The sequence below is a fragment of the Cynocephalus volans genome, chromosome 10, assembly GCF_027409185.1.
Source record: "Cynocephalus volans isolate mCynVol1 chromosome 10, mCynVol1.pri, whole genome shotgun sequence".
In the NCBI taxonomy this organism is placed as follows: domain Eukaryota; kingdom Metazoa; phylum Chordata; class Mammalia; order Dermoptera; family Cynocephalidae; genus Cynocephalus; species Cynocephalus volans.
This window is the reverse complement of record NC_084469.1, coordinates 63330694-63348007: the sequence shown is the minus strand read 5'-3', so window position 1 is coordinate 63348007 and position 17314 is coordinate 63330694. Positions and strand designations below refer to the sequence as shown.

The window sequence follows — 17314 nt, the reverse complement described above, 5'->3', positions numbered from 1 at the left end:
CCACCAGGCGGCAGGAGGCGAGCGCGGGAGCGGTTTGGTTGAGAAATGGAATCGGATTTCGGCTGAGCTACCAGATCCGACACAGACATCTGGGAAAGATCCATCAAGCTGCAAAAGGGGTCATGTTAAAAGTGGATAGCAGATCTTTCCGTGTGGAGTTGGGTAAGTGCATGACAGAGTGGATGGAGAATTAGGGGGCGGAGCCAGGCCCAAGCTTAGGAAAGAACTGATCTGTGGCCACGTCAAGTAATAGCCCATTAGAACCATCTTTCAATATCCTTAGTGACTGCTGACGTCACTCAGCATCCATTGGTCAACCCGGGGCCCCGCAGGAGACCTCTTAGAACCCTCGGGCACGAGCGGTGTGTGCGCGTTCTCACTTGTGTTTAGCACTGCTCCTTGGTTACCGTTTGATCGGGAGGCTTTTGAGTGGTGTGGTCGTGGCAGAGAGGTTGGCTTGTACAGAATAGTACCGAGTAATCGCTGGTATTAGGTTTACAAGTGGCTCAGAGTCGAGGGGGCAGGTGAGCGGGCTGGCCAGTTAAGCTGCTGTCTCCTGCCATGAAGACGGTTTTTGACTTTGGACCGTAGAAGAAAACGTCACTCTCTGGCACCTCCACCGGGCTGCAGGAGGCGAGCGTGGACGCGGTTTGTTCGTGAAAGAGAATCGGCTATCGGCTGAGCTGGCAGATCCGACTCAGACATCTGGGAAAGATCCATCACGCTGCCAAACAGGGTGATGTGGAAAGAGGACAGCTGATCTTTCCGTGTGGAGTAGGGGTCGGGAACCTCCACCAGGCGGCAGGAGGCGAGCGCGGGAGCGGTTTGGTTGAGAAATGGCATCGGATTTCGGCTGAGCTACCAGATCCGACACAGACATCTGGGAAAGATCCATTAAGCTGCAAAAGGGGTCATGTTAAAAGTGGATAGCAGATCTTTCCGTGTGGAGTAGGGTAAGTGGATGACAGAGTGGATGGAGAAGTAGGGGGCGGAGCCAGGCCCAAGCTTAGGAAAGAACTTATCTGTAGCCATGGCAAGAAATAGCCTGTGAGAAACAACTTTCATTCCCCCTAGGGACCACTGACGGCAATCAGCAACCATTGGTCCACCCGGGGCCCCGCAGGACACCTCCTAGAACCCTTGGGCGCGAGCGGTGTGTGCGCATGCTCACTTGTGTTTAGCACTGCTCCTTGGTTAGCGTTCGATCGGGAGGCTTTTGAGTGCTGCTGTTGTGGCAGAGATGTTGTCTTCGAGAAAATAGTACTGAGTAATATTCGCTCATAGCGGCTTCACGAGTGGGTATGAGCCGAGGGGCCAGGTGAGGGGACGGGCCTCTGAAGCTGCTGTCTTCTCCCATGAAGAAGCTTTTTGACTTTTGACGGTAGATGAAAGAGTCACTCTCAGGCACCGCCACCAGGTTGCAGGAGGCGAGCTCGGACGAGGTTTGTTTCAGACAGAGAATCAGCTTTGGCCTACCTCCCATTTCCACTCAGACATCTGGGAAAGATCAATCACGCTGCCTAAAGGGGCCATGTTGAAAGAGTACACCAGATCCTTTCGTGTGGAGTAGGGGACGGGGATGACAGAGCGGAACGAGAGGTAGGGGGCGGAGCTAGGCCCAATCTTAGAAAAGAACTGATCTGTAGCCACGTCAAGAAATAGCCCATTAGAACCAACTTTCGGCACTCAGCTCCAGGCGGGGCGGTCCCTGCGCTGAGGGACGCTGCCCGACCTTGGTGGGACGGGGGTTTCGCCAGGGCCTGGGCCCGGCGACCAGGCGGAGCCGTCGCGCGAGCCTTGTAGTCTCCGGGGAAATGCGGGTTTGCCTGCAATGAGATTTCATTTTCTGCAGTTAAAGGACATCCTTTTCTGAGCTGCTGTGAATAAATTTGGGATGATACTGTATATTTTCATCTAATGGAGAATTAGCTGTATTTTGAATAAGGATTGCTGCACTGGACGACTTCAGAACATTACTCACAATGTCATCAAACAGGAGTCAGAATCCCCATGGACTGAAGCAGATTGGCCTTGACCAGATCCGGGACGACCTCAGAGCTGGAATCCAGCAAGTGTACACCAGACAGAGTATGGCGAAGTCCAGATACATGGAACTCTACACGTATCCTCCTGCTTGAACTGAGATAATTTGCTTTCGAATTTTGATACTTAGTGGTAGGATCTATGAATTATTAGAAATTTGACATCATGTTTTCTCTTCTCAGTTCATCCTTGAAATGTAGTCACAGAATTCATCTTTAGCTTTAAGTTTTTTGAATAGAGGTACTGTTTTTCGGTTTTTTGAACAGAGGTAATAAAATTGGCTAGTTAGTTGTCTAATGCAGTGCTGGTCAGGACAGTAGCCACTAGTCACATGTATCTGTTTACATTTAAAATAATTTAAAAATTCAGTTTCTTAGTCACAGTAGCCATAGTTTAAGGGCTTAATAGTCAGATAATAAAATATTTCTATTACTGTGGAAAGATCCGTTGGACAGCACTGGTCTAAAGCAGGGGATCATTTGTTTAAATGTTGTCCATTTGTTTATATATTGTCTACAGCTGCTTTCATGTTACTCGGAGGGAGTTGAGTAGTTCTGTCAGAAACAATCTTGTCCAAAAGCCTAAAATATTTGCTATCTGGTCCTTTACACAAGAAGTTTGTTGACCTGATCTAACGGGATAGCACAGAGAACAAAAGTTTAACTGTTCTGGTCCTGTTTTACAAGTATGGTATTTAAAAAGTATCTCCCTCATTTGTCATGTGGCCTGCCATGTGTGCGAGGGACAGTGCCACGTGCTGCAAAGGTCACGAGGGTGTAAAAGACGCGGCCCTGCTCTTCCATACCCAGTGATGTGCTGTTCACCTTTGTAGAGTTTCTTGGTTCCGTGCAAATATGAAATTGGAACTAGAGCTAAGCCAACTCAGTAGTGAGCAGGTTGCTGCAGATTCTAGGATTTCAAAGTTCAATGGAGATTTAAATTTAAATCTTTAGTATGTATCTGTAATTATCAAACTAGGTTATGTGATATTGTAGTGTTCTCTCAAATATGTTAGCATCTTAAAATCCTTAAGAAGAATTTAAACATTGATTTAGATGGATATGAAGCTGTCTATTTCTAAATTAACTTACAATTTATTGTATGTATGTACACATATTCATATATGTACTCATATATACTTACATGTAGAACACTTTTCTAAAAAAATCAGCTTGATTGAGATAATTCACATACCATAAAATTCACACTTTAGAAAGTCAGAAAAAAAAAAAAAAAAAAAGAACCAACTTTCAATCTACCTAGTGACTGCTGACGTCACTCCGCAACCATTGGTCAACCCGGGGCCCCGCAGGAGACCTCTTAGAACCCTTGGGCGCGAGCGGTGTGTGCGCGGGCTCACTTGTGTTTAGCACTGCTCCTTGGTTACCGTTCGATCGGGAGGCTTTTGAGTGGTGCGGTCGTGGCAGAGAGGTTGTCTTGTACAGAATAGTACCGAGTAATCGCTGGTATTAGGTTTACAAGTGGCTCAGAGTCGAGGGGGCAGGTGAGCGGGCTGACCAGTTAAGCTGCTATCTCCTGCCATGAAGACGGTTTTTGACTTTGGACCGTAGAAGAAAACGTCACTCTCTGGCACCTCCACCGGGCTGCAGGAGGCGAGCGTGGACGCGGTTTGTTCGTGAAAGAGAATCGGCTATCGGCTGAGCTGGCAGATCCGACTCAGACATCTGGGAAAGATCCATCACGCTGCCGAACAGCGTGATGTGGAAAGAGGACAGCTGATCTTTCCCTGTGGAGTAGGGGTCGGGAACCTCCACCAGGCTGCAGGAGGCGAGCGCGGGAGCGGTTTGGTTGAGAAATGGAATCGGATTTCGGCTGAGCTACCAGATCCGACACAGACATCTGGGAAAGATCCATCAAGCTGCAAAAGGGGTCATGTTAAAAGTGGATAGCAGATCTTTCCGTGTGGAGTAGGGTAAGTGCATGACAGAGTGGATGGAGAAGTAGGGGGCGGAGCCAGGCCCAAGCTTAGGAAAGAACTGATCTGTGGCCACGTCAAGTAATAGCCCATTAGAACCATCTTTCAATATCCTTAGTGACTGCTGACGTCACTCAGCATCCATTGGTCAACCCGGGCCCCGCAGGAGACCTCTTAGAACCCTCGGGCACGAGCGGTGTGTGCGCGTTCTCACTTGTGTTTAGCACTGCTCCTTGGTTACCGTTCGATCGGGAGGCTTTTGAGTGGTGCGGTCGTGGCAGAGAGGTTGGCTTCTACAGAATAGTACCGAGTAATCGCTGGTATTAGGTTTACAAGTGGCTCAGAGTCGAGGGGGCAGGTGAGCGGGCTGGCCAGTTAAGCTGCTGTCTCGTGCCATGAAGACGGTTTTTGACTTTGGACCGTAGAAGAAAACGTCACTCTCTGGCACCTCCACCGGGCTGCAGGAGGCGAGCGTGGACGCGGTTTGTTCGTGAAAGAGAATCGGCTATCGGCTGAGCTGGCAGATCCGACTCAGACATCTGGGAAAGATCCATCACGCTGCCAAACAGGGTGATGTGGAAAGAGGACAGCTGATCTTTCCGTGTGGAGTAGGGGTCGGGAACCTCCACCAGGCGGCAGGAGGCGAGCGCGGGAGCGGTTTGGTTGAGAAATGGAATCGGATTTCGGCTGAGCTACCAGATCCGACACAGACATCTGGGAAAGATCCATCAAGCTGCAAAAGGGGTCATGTTAAAAGTGGATAGCAGATCTTTCCGTGTGGAGTAGGGCATGTGGATGACAGAGTGGATGGAGAAGTAGGGGGCGGAGCCAGGCCCAAGCTTAGGAAAGAACTTATCTGTAGCCATGGCAAGAAATAGCCCGTGAGAAACAACTTTCATTCCCCCTAGGGACCACTGACGGCAATCAGCAACCATTGGTCCACCCGGGGCCCCGCAGGACATCTCCTAGAACCCTTGGGCGCGAGCGGTGTGTGCGCATGCTCACTTGTGTTTAGCACTGCTCCTTGGTTAGCTTTCGATCGGGAGGCTTTTGAGTGCTGCTGTTGTGGCAGAGATGTTGTCTTCGAGACAATAGTACTGAGTAATATTCGCTCATAGCGGCTTCACGAGTGGGTATGAGCCGAGGGGCCAGGTGAGGGGACGGGCCTCTGAAGCTGCTGTCTTCTCCCATGAAGAAGCTTTTTGACTTTTGACGGTAGATGAAAGAGTCACTCTCAGGCACCGCCACCAGGTTGCAGGAGGCGAGCTCGGACGAGGTTTGTTTCAGACAGAGAATCGGCTTTGGCCTACCTCCCATTTCCACTCAGACATCTGGGAAAGATCAATCACGCTGCCTAAAGGGGCCATGTTGAAAGAGTACACCAGATCCTTTCGTGTGGAGTAGGGGACGGGGATGACAGAGCGGAACGAGAGGTAGGGGGCGGAGCTAGGCCCAATCTTAGAAAAGAACTGATCTGTAGCCACGTCAAGAAATAGCCCATTAGAACCAACTTTCGGCACTCAGCTCCAGGCGGGGTGGTCCCTGCGCTGAGGGACGCTGCCCGACCTTGGCGGGACGGGGGTTTCGCCAGGGCCTGGGCCCAGCGACCAGGCGGAGACGTCGCGCGAGCCTTGTAGTCTCCGGGGAAATGCGGGTTTGCCTGCAATGAGATTTCATTTTCTGCAGTTAAAGGACATCCTTTTCTGAGCTGCTGTGAATAAATTTGGGATGATACTGTATATTTTCATCTAATGGAGAATTAGCTGTATTTTGAATAAGGATTGCTGCACTGGACGACTTCAGAACATTACTCACAATGTCATCAAACAGGAGTCAGAATCCCCATGGACTGAAGCAGATTGGCCTTGACCAGATCCGGGACGACCTCAGAGCTGGAATCCAGCAAGTGTACACCAGACAGAGTATGGCGAAGTCCAGATACATGGAACTCTACACGTATCCTCCTGCTTGAACTGAGATAATTTGCTTTTGAATTTTGATACTTAGTGGTAGGATCTATGAATTATTAGAAATTTGACATCATGTTTTCTCTTCTCAGTTCATCCTTGAAATGTAGTCACAGAATTCATCTTTAGCTTTAAGTTTTTTGAATAGAGGTACTGTTTTTCGGTTTTTTGAACAGAGGTAATAAAATTGGCTAGTAAGTTGTCTAATGCAGTGCTGGTCAGGACAGTAGCCACTAGTCACATGTATCTGTTTATATTTAAAATAATTTAAAAATTCAGTTTCTTAGTCACAGTAGCTATAGTTTAAGGGCTTAATAGTCAGATAATAAAATATTTCTATTACTGTGGAAAGATCCGTTGGACAGCACTGGTCTAAAGCAGGGGATCATTTGTTTAAATGTTGTCCATTTGTTTATATATTGTCTACAGCTGCTTTCATGTTACTCGGAGGGAGTTGAGTAGTTCTGTCAGAAACAATCTTGTCCAAAAGCCTAAAATATTTGCTATCTGGTCCTTTACATAAGAAGTTTGTTGACCTGATCTAACGGGATAGCACAGAGAACAAAAGTTTAACTGTTCTGGTCCTGTTTTACAAGTATGGTATTTAAAAAGTATCTCCCTCATTTGTCATGTGGCCTGCCATGTGTGCGAGGGACAGTGCCGCGTGCTGCAAAGGTCACGAGGGTGTAAAAGACGCGGCCCTGCTCTTCCATACCCAGTGATGTGCTGTTCACCTTTGTAGAGTTTCTTGGTTCCGTGCAAATATGAAATTGGAACTAGAGCTAAGCCAACTCAGTAGTGAGCAGGTTGCTGCAGATTCTAGGATTTCAAAGTTCAATGGAGATTTAAGTTTAAATCTTTAGTATGTATCTGTAATTATCAAACTAGGTTATGTGATATTGTAGTGTTCTATCAAATATGTTAGCATCTTAAAATCCTTAAGAAGAATTTAAACATTGATTTAGATGGATATGAAGCTGTCTATTTCTAAATTAACTTACAATTTATTGTATGTATGTACACATATTCATATATGTACTCATATATACTTACATGTAGAACACTTTTCTAAAAAAATCAGCTTGATTGAGATAATTCACATACCATAAAATTCACCCTTTAGAAAGTCAAAAAAAAAAAAGAACCAACTTTCAATCTACCTAGTGACTGCTGACGTCACTCCGCAACCATTGGTCAACCCGGGGCCCCGCAGGAGACCTCTTAGAACCCTTGGGCGCGAGCGGTGTGTGCGCGGGCTCACTTGTGTTTAGCACTGCTCCTTGGTTACCGTTCGATCGGGAGGCTTTTGAGTGGTGCGGTCGTGGCAGAGAGGTTGGCTTGTACAGAATAGTACCGAGTAATCGCTGGTATTAGGTTTACAAGTGGCTCAGAGTCGAGGGGGCAGGTGAGCGGGCTGGCCAGTTAAGCTGCTGTCTCCTGCCATGAAGACGGTTTTTGACTTTGGACCGTAGAAGAAAACGTCACTCTCTGGCACCTCCACCGGGCTGCAGGAGGCGAGCGTGGACGCGGTTTGTTCGTGAAAGAGAATCGGCTATCGGCTGAGCTGGCAGATCCGACTCAGACATCTGGGAAAGATCCATCACGCTGCCGAACAGGGTGATGTGGAAAGAGGACAGCTGATCTTTCCGTGTGGAGTAGGGGTCGGGAACCTCCACCAGGCGGCAGGAGGCGAGCGCGGGAGCGGTTTGGTTGAGAAATGGAATCGGATTTCGGCTGAGCTACCAGATCCGACACAGACATCTGGGAAAGATCCATCAAGCTGCAAAAGGGGTCATGTTAAAAGTGGATAGCAGATCTTTCCGTGTGGAGTAGGGTAAGTGGATGACAGAGTGGATGGAGAAGTAGGGGGCGGAGCCAGGCCCAAGCTTAGGAAAGAACTTATCTGTAGCCATGGCAAGAAATAGCCCGTGAGAAACAACTTTCATTCCCCCTAGGGACCACTGACGGCAATCAGCAACCATTGGTCCACCCGGGGCCCCGCAGGACACCTCCTAGAACCCTTGGGCGCGAGCGGTGTGTGCGCATGCTCACTTGTGTTTAGCACTGCTCCTTGGTTAGCGTTCGATCGGGAGGCTTTTGAGTGCTGCTGTTGTGGCAGAGATGTTGTCTTCGAGAAAATAGTACTGAGTAATATTCGCTCATAGCGGCTTCACGAGTGGGTATGAGCCGAGGGGCCAGGTGAGGGGACGGGCCTCTGAAGCTGCTGTCTTCTCCCATGAAGAAGCTTTTTGACTTTTGACGGTAGATGAAAGAGTCACTCTCAGGCACCGCCACCAGGTTGCAGGAGGCGAGCTCGGACGAGGTTTGTTTCAGACAGAGAATCGGCTTTGGCCTACCTCCCATTTCCACTCAGACATCTGGGAAAGATCAATCACGCTGCCTAAAGGGGCCATGTTGAAAGAGTACACCAGATCCTTTCGTGTGGAGTAGGGGACGGGGATGACAGAGCGGAACGAGAGGTAGGGGGCGGAGCTAGGCCCAATCTTAGAAAAGAACTGATCTGTAGCCACGTCAAGAAATAGCCCATTAGAACCAACTTTCGGCACTCAGCTCCAGGCGGGGCGGTCCCTGCGCTGAGGGACGCTGCCCGACCTTGGCGGGACGGGGGTTTCGCCACGGCCTGGGCCCAGCGACCAGGCGGAGACGTCGCGCGAGCCTTGTAGTCTCCGGGGAAATGCGGGTTTGCCTGCAATGAGATTTCATTTTCTGCAGTTAAAGGACATCCTTTTCTGAGCTGCTGTGAATAAATTTGGGATGATACTGTATATTTTCATCTAATGGAGAATTAGCTGTATTTTGAATAAGGATTGCTGCACTGGACGACTTCAGAACATTACTCACAATGTCATCAAACAGGAGTCAGAATCCCCATGGACTGAAGCAGATTGGCCTTGACCAGATCTGGGACGACCTCAGAGCTGGAATCCAGCAAGTGTACACCAGACAGAGTATGGCGAAGTCCAGATACATGGAACTCTACACGTATCCTCCTGCTTGAACTGAAATAATTTGCTTTCGAATTTTGATACTTAGTGGTAGGATCTATGAATTATTAGAAATTTGACATCATGTTTTCTCTTCTCAGTTCATCCTTGAAATGTAGTCACAGAATTCATCTTTAGCTTTAAGTTTTTTGAATAGAGGTACTGTTTTTCGGTTTTTTGAACAGAGGTAATAAAATTGGCTAGTTAGTTGTCTAATGCAGTGCTGGTCAGGACAGTAGCCACTAGTCACATGTATCTGTTTACATTTAAAATAATTTAAAAATTCAGTTTCTTAGTCACAGTAGCCATAGTTTAAGGGCTTAATAGTCAGATAATAAAATATTTCTATTACTGTGGAAAGATCCGTTGGACAGCACTGGTCTAAAGCAGGGGATCATTTGTTTAAATGTTGTCCATTTGTTTATATATTGTCTACAGCTGCTTTCATGTTACTCGGAGGGAGTTGAGTAGTTCTGTCAGAAACAATCTTGTCCAAAAGCCTAAAATATTTGCTATCTGGTCCTTTACATAAGAAGTTTGTTGACCTGATCTAACGGGATAGAACAGAGAACAAAAGTTTAACTGTTCTGGTCCTGTTTTACAAGTATGGTATTTAAAAAGTATCTCCCTCATTTGTCATGTGGCCTGCCATGTGTGCGAGGGACAGTGCCGCGTGCTGCAAAGGTCACGAGGGTGTAAAAGACGCGGCCCTGCTCTTCCATACCCAGTGATGTGCTGTTCACCTTTGTAGAGTTTCTTGGTTCCGTGCAAATATGAAATTGGAACTAGAGCTAAGCCAACTGAGTAGTGAGCAGGTTGCTGCCGATTCTAGGATTTCAAAGTTCAATGGAGATTTAAGTTTAAATCTTTAGTATGTATCTGTAATTATCAAACTAGGTTATGTGATATTGTAGTGTTCTCTCAAATATGTTAGCATCTTAAAATCCTTAAGAAGAATTTAAACATTGATTTAGATGGATATGAAGCTGTCTATTTCTAAATTAACTTACAATTTATTGTATGTATGTACACATATTCATATATGTACTCATATATACTTACATGTAGAACACTTTTCTAAAAAAATCAGCTTGATTGAGATAATTCACATACCATAAAATTCACCCTTTAGAAAGTCAAAAAAAAAAAAAGAACCAACTTTCAATCTACCTAGTGACTGCTGACGTCACTCCGCAACCATTGGTCAACCCGGGGCCCCGCAGGAGACCTCTTAGAACCCTTGGGCGCGAGCGGTGTGTGCGCGGGCTCACTTGTGTTTAGCACTGCTCCTTGGTTACCGTTCGATCGGGAGGCTTTTGAGTGGTGCGGTCGTGGCAGAGAGGTTGGCTTGTACAGAATAGTACCGAGTAATCGCTGGTATTAGGTTTACAAGTGGCTCAGAGTCGAGGGGGCAGATGAGCGGGCTGGCCAGTTAAGCTGCTGTCTCCTGCCATGAAGACGGTTTTTGACTTTGGACCGTAGAAGAAAACGTCACTCTCTGGCACCTCCACCGGGCTGCAGGAGGCGAGCGTGGACGCGGTTTGTTCGTGAAAGAGAATCGGCTATCGGCTGAGCTGGCAGATCCGACTCAGACATCTGGGAAAGATCCATCACGCTGCCGAACAGGGTGATGTGGAAAGAGGACAGCTGATATTTCCCTGTGGAGTAGGGGTCGGGAAACTCCACCAGGCGGCAGGAGGCGAGCGCGGGAGCGGTTTGGTTGAGAAATGGAATCGGATTTCGGCTGAGCTACCAGATCCGACACAGACATCTGGGAAAGATCCATCAAGCTGCAAAAGGGGTCATGTTAAAAGTGGATAGCAGATCTTTCCGTGTGGAGTAGGGTAAGTGCATGACAGAGTGGATGGAGAAGGAGGGGGCGGAGCCAGGCCCAAGCTTAGGAAAGAACTGATCTGTGGCCACGTCAAGTAATAGCCCATTAGAACCATCTTTCAATATCTTTAGTGACTGCTGACGTCACTCAGCATCCATTGGTCAACCCGGGGCCCCGCAGGAGACCTCTTAGAACCCTCGGGCACGAGCGGTGTGTGCGCGTTCTCACTTGTGTTTAGCACTGCTCCTTGGTTACCGTTCGATCGGGAGGCTTTTGAGTGGTGCGGTCGTGGCAGAGAGGTTGTCTTGTACAGAATAGTACCGAGTAATCGCTGGTATTAGGTTTACAAGTGGCTCAGAGTCGAGGGGGCAGGTGAGCGGGCTGGCCAGTTAAGCTGCTGTCTCCTGCCATGAAGACGGTTTTTGACTTTGGACCGTAGAAGAAAACGTCACTCTCTGGCACCTCCACCGGGCTGCAGGAGGCGAGCGTGGACGCGGTTTGTTCGTGAAAGAGAATCGGCTATCGGCTGAGCTGGCAGATCCGACTCAGACATCTGGGAAAGATCCATCACGCTGCCGAACAGGGTGATGTGGAAAGAGGACAGCTGATCTTTCCGTGTGGAGTAGGGGTCGGGAACCTCCACCAGGCGGCAGGAGGCGAGCGTGGGAGCGGTTTGGTTGAGAAATGGAATCGGATTTCGGCTGAGCTACCAGATCCGACACAGACATCTGGGAAAGATCCATCAAGCTGCAAAAGGGGTCATGTTAAAAGTGGATAGCAGATCTTTCCGTGTGGAGTTGGGTAAGTGGATGACAGAGTGGATGGAGAAGTAGGGGGCGGAGCCAGGCCCAAGTTTAGGAAAGAACTTATCTGTAGCCATGGCAAGAAATAGCCTGTGAGAAACAACTTTCATTCCCCCTAGGGACCACTGACGGCAATCAGCAACCATTGGTCCACCCGGGGCCCCGCAGGACACCTCCTAGAACCCTTGGGCGCGAGCGGTGTGTGCGCATGCTCACTTGTGTTTAGCACTGCTCCTTGGTTAGCGTTCGATCGGGAGGCTTTTGAGTGCTGCTGTTGTGGCAGAGATGTTGTCTTCGAGAAAATAGTACTGAGTAATATTCGCTCATAGCGGCTTCACGAGTGGGTATGAGCCGAGGGGCCAGGTGAGGGGACGGGCCTCTGAAGCTGCTGTCTTCTCCCATGAAGAAGCTTTTTGACTTTTGACGGTAGACGAAAGAGTCACTCTCAGGCACCGCCACCAGGTTGCAGGAGGCGAGCTCGGACGAGGTTTGTTTCAGACAGAGAATCGGCTTTGGCCTACCTCCCATTTCCACTCAGACATCTGGGAAAGATCAATCACGCTGCCTAAAGGGGCCATGTTGAAAGAGTACACCAGATCCTTTCGTGTGGAGTAGGGGACGGGGATGACAGAGCGGAACGAGAGGTAGGGGGCGGAGCTAGGCCCAATCTTAGAAAAGAACTGATCTGTAGCCACGTCAAGAAATAGCCCATTAGAACCAACTTTCGGCACTCAGCTCCAGGCGGGGCGGTCCCTGCGCTGAGGGACGCTGCCCGACCTTGGCGGGACGGGGGTTTCGCCAGGGCCTGGGCCCAGCGACCAGGCGGAGACGTCGCGCGAGCCTTGTAGTCTCCGGGGAAATGCGGGTTTGCCTGCAATGAGATTTCATTTTCTGCAGTTAAAGGACATCCTTTTCTGAGCTGCTGTGAATAAATTTGGGATGATACTGTATATTTTCATCTAATGGAGAATTAGCTGTATTTTGAATAAGGATTGCTGCACTGGACGACTTCAGAACATTACTCACAATGTCATCAAACAGGAGTCAGAATCCCCATGGACTGAAGCAGATTGGCCTTGACCAGATCCGGGACGACCTCAGAGCTGGAATCCAGCAAGTGTACACCAGACAGAGTATGGCGAAGTCCAGATACATGGAACTCTACACGTATCCTCCTGCTTGAACTGAGATAATTTGCTTTCGAATTTTGATACTTAGTGGTAGGATCTATGAATTATTAGAAATTTGACATCATGTTTTCTCTTCTCAGTTCATCCTTGAAATGTAGTCACAGAATTCATCTTTAGCTTTAAGTTTTTTGAATAGAGGTACTGTTTTTCGGTTTTTTGAACAGAGGTAATAAAATTGGCTAGTTAGTTGTCTAATGCAGTGCTGGTCAGGACAGTAGCCACTAGTCACATGTATCTGTTTACATTTAAAATAATTTAAAAATTCAGTTTCTTAGTCACAGTAGCCATAGTTTAAGGGCTTAATAGTCAGATAATAAAATATTTCTATTACTGTGGAAAGATCCGTTGGACAGCACTGGTCTAAAGCAGGGGATCATTTGTTTAAATGTTGTCCATTTGTTTATATATTGTCTACAGCTGCTTTCATGTTACTCGGAGGGAGTTGAGTAGTTCTGTCAGAAACAATCTTGTCCAAAAGCCTAAAATATTTGCTATCTGGTCCTTTACACAAGAAGTTTGTTGACCTGATCTAACGGGATAGCACAGAGAACAAAAGTTTAACTGTTCTGGTCCTGTTTTACAAGTATGGTATTTAAAAAGTATCTCCCTCATTTGTCATGTGGCCTGCCATGTGTGCGAGGGACAGTGCCGCGTGCTGCAAAGGTCACGAGGGTGTAAAAGACGCGGCCCTGCTCTTCCATACCCAGTGATGTGCTGTTCACCTTTGTAGAGTTTCTTGGTTCCGTGCAAATATGAAATTGGAACTAGAGCTAAGCCAACTCAGTAGTGAGCAGGTTGCTGCAGATTCTAGGATTTCAAAGTTCAATGGAGATTTAAGTTTAAATCTTTAGTATGTATCTGTAATTATCAAACTAGGTTATGTGATATTGTAGTGTTCTCTCAAATATGTTAGCATCTTAAAATCCTTAAGAAGAATTTAAACATTGATTTAGATGGATATGAAGCTGTCTATTTCTAAATTAACTTACAATTTATTGTATGTATGTACACATATTCATATATGTACTCATATATACTTACATGTAGAACACTTTTCTAAAAAAATCAGCTTGATTGAGATAATTCACATACCATAAAATTCACCCTTTAGAAAGTCAAAAAAAAAAAAAAAAAAAAAAAGAACCAACTTTCAATCTACCTAGTGACTGCTGACGTCACTCCGCAACCATTGGTCAACCCGGGGCCCCGCAGGAGACCTCTTAGAACCCTTGGGCGCGAGCGGTGTGTGCGCGGGCTCACTTGTGTTTAGCACTGCTCCTTGGTTACCGTTCGATCGGGAGGCTTTTGAGTGGTGCGGTCGTGGCAGAGAGGTTGGCTTGTACAGAATAGTACCGAGTAATCGCTGGTATTAGGTTTACAAGTGGCTCAGAGTCGAGGGGGCAGGTGAGCGGGCTGGCCAGTTAAGCTGCTGTCTCGTGCCATGAAGACGGTTTTTGACTTTGGACCGTAGAAGAAAACGTCACTCTCTGGCACCTCCACCGGGCTGCAGGAGGCGAGCGTGGACGCGGTTTGTTCGTGAAAGAGAATCGGCTATCGGCTGAGCTGGCAGATCCGACTCAGACATCTGGGAAAGATCCATCACGCTGCCGAACAGGGTGATGTGGAAAGAGGACAGCTGATCTTTCCCTGTGGAGTAGGGGTCGGGAAACTCCACCAGGAGGCAGGAGGCGAGCGCGGGAGCGGTTTGGTTGATAAATGGAATCGGATTTCGGCTGAGCTGTGGGGAGCCGCCCACACTATGCTGTAACCGCCATTACAACATGGCGCTGACTTCCGACAAGTCACTAGACTAGAGCGCGCGCTGGGAATTCCCCTACCTCCGATCTCTTCCTCTCCCGTGGCGTCATCTGGGCTGATGGCGCCACGCCAATCAGGGAAGTACACGTCCTAAGCGAGGGACTGAATGCTATATAAGGGGATGGGTTTTCGTTGTTCGGGGTCTCCGCCCTAGTAGCTTGTGCACTGCCTCTCAAGTTGCATTAAAGCTTTACTGCAGAAGGATCCTGTGTGTACCGCGTCTTTCTTGCTGGCGAGAGAGCTGCGCGGGACATCTGGTGCCGAAACCCGGGAACTTGTGTCATCTTCAGCACCCTCGGAGACCCCTTGGCAACGAGGAGGATTCAGAACTGCAGGGAGGTAAGCTCAGAAAGGTATGCTTGTCCCCAGCTTTGGATTGGACCCGTCACTTCTGTGAAAGAAGCGGTTTGTGTTACGATAAGCCGCGGTGCCTCTCCAGTAAATTAAGTTCCCCCTGTAGATAAAGGGGCATTATGGGATCCACACAGTCCACTATTTCTGCTTTGGATGCAGTACTGAGTCAACGTGGAATTAAGGTGGGGAACTGCGTCCTTAAGAATTTTGTGAAAGAGGTCGACCGGGTAGCTCCATGGTATGCTTGTTCTGGCTCCCTAACCCTGACCTCCTGGAACAAACTGGGCAGAGACCTCGATCGCAAATATCTCGAAGGGGACCTGAGACAGCGCACCAAGACAATATGGAAGTTTGTTAAGAACTGCTTAGAAGATGAGGGCTGTAGGCTGGTGGTGACGGAGGGACAAAATACTTTAGAGGAAGTTCAGGACAGCATGTCAGAATCTGAGCGAAGTGAGAGGATGGGTACCCGCAAGAGGAGAGACGTCTCCTACAAGGAAAAGGACCCTCCCGGTGAGTCTACCGACAAGGGAGTGAAAACGGAAAAAGGACCTCCCGGTAAGTCCGCAGACGAGGGAGTGATTTATAACCCGAGTGAGGTTCAAAAGAAAAGGGGGGGCCCTTACCCTGTGGAGGATTTAGAGGCCTTGAACATAGGGGAATCAGACTCTGACTCCCTCGACTCTAGTGAGGAATCAGATCTAGAGGAGGAAGCCGCTAGATATGAGGAGGAAAGGTATCACCCCGATGGGTGGAGGAGGCCCTTTAGGAAGCAGGAGAAGCGGCCGCCCCCAATGGCTCCCGCACGAGCTGCGCCTTCAGCACCTCCACCTCCTCCCTATGAGGGGCGCTCCAATCCTCTTTCTTTTCTTCCTGATAAAGTGAGGAGAAAGGTGCAAGCCGCCTTCCCAGTTTTTGAGGTGGAAGGCGGAGGGCGAATCCATGCCCCTGTTGAGTACAGCCAAATCAAAGATCTTGCCGAGGCAGTTAGAAAGTATGGGGTAAATGCCAATTTCACTGTAGTAATGTTAGAAAGATTTGCCGGCGCCGCCATGACACCTGCGGATTGGCAAATGCTGGCTAAAGCTGCCCTTCCTACAATGGGCCAATACATGGAATGGAAGGCGCTATGGCATGAGGCGGCACAGGCTCAAGCCAGGGCAAACGCTGTCGCGTTGACCCCTGAGCAGCGGACTTGGACTTTTGATATGTTAACAGGCCAGGGCCAATTTGCCGCTGATCAGACAGCCTTCCCATGGGGTGCTTATGCTCAAATTTCTAGCACTGCCATCAAGGCTTGGAAGACGCTCCCCAAGAAAGGGGAAGCCTCTGGGCAGCTCACAAAAATTATCCAGGGACCTCAAGAACCATTTTCAGATTTTGTAGCTCGCATGACAGAGGCAGCAGGGCGTATTTTTGGAGACCCTGACCAAGCTGCACCTCTTGTTGAACAACTTATTTTTGAACAGGCTACACAAGAATGTCGAGCAGCTATAGCCCCGAGAAAAAATAAAGGGTTACAGGATTGGCTCAGAGCATGCCGAGAACTTGGAGGTCCCCTTACCAATGCAGGGCTGGCTGCCGCCATCCTACAGTCACAGAGACCATTGAGGCAGGGGATGAACAGGAGAACCTGCTTCAAGTGCGGCCAGGTGGGACATTTAAAGAAAGATTGTCCCGCCCCAGATAAGGACAGGGTGTCCCTTTGCTCCCGTTGTAGCAAGGGGTATCATAAAGCTAGTCAGTGCCGCTCCGTCAGGGACATCAAGGGGCGACTCCTCCCGCCACCTGAGGACCAACACAAGATGGATTCAAAAAACGTGAGGGTGGGCCCACGTTCTCAGGGCCCTCAAAAGTATGGGAACAAGGTGGACAGAGGCCAGGGGAAAGGGGAGAAAGTCCAGTCAGAAGACACACAAGAATGGACCTGCACGCCTCCTCCGACTTCTTATTAATGTCCCATATGGGCATTCAGCCGGTCCCCGTTCAACCTATTGATCCTTTGCCAACTGGGACAATGGGCCTCATACTTGGCAGAGGCTCACTTACCTTAAAAGGTTTAGCTGTTCATCCAGGTGTGGTCGACAATGACCACTCTGAGGTTCAAGTCTTGTGCTCATGTCCAGAGGGGGTTTTTTCCATAAGTGAGGGAGACAGAATTGCACAGCTTGTCCTTCTCCCTGATGATACTCCCCCCGGGATTGATAGGGGGAAGATGGGCTCCTCTGGAACAGACTCTGCTTATCTGGTTCTCTCCCTCAAAGATAGGCCTAAATTAAAGCTAAAAGTAAACGGGAAAGAATTTGAGGGCATCCTAGATACGGGGGCTGACAAGAGTATCGTGTCCTCTTTCTGGTGGCCACG

The 17314-nt window shown here is 48.6% G+C and overlaps 1 protein-coding gene across 1 annotated transcript in view; it reads left to right on the top strand.

Moving 5' to 3' along the window:
- Positions 1–16905, top strand: part of LOC134387433 (igE-binding protein-like) — a 35642-nt gene extending 18737 nt beyond the window's left edge. Inside the window, exons 4-5 of the mRNA XM_063109905.1 lie at positions 14887–14935; positions 15110–16905. Coding sequence (XP_062965975.1) covers positions 14887–14935; positions 15110–16905 — 1845 coding nt within the window. The remainder of the gene's footprint in view (positions 1–14886; positions 14936–15109) is intronic.
- Positions 16906–17314: the final 409 nt, after the last annotated feature.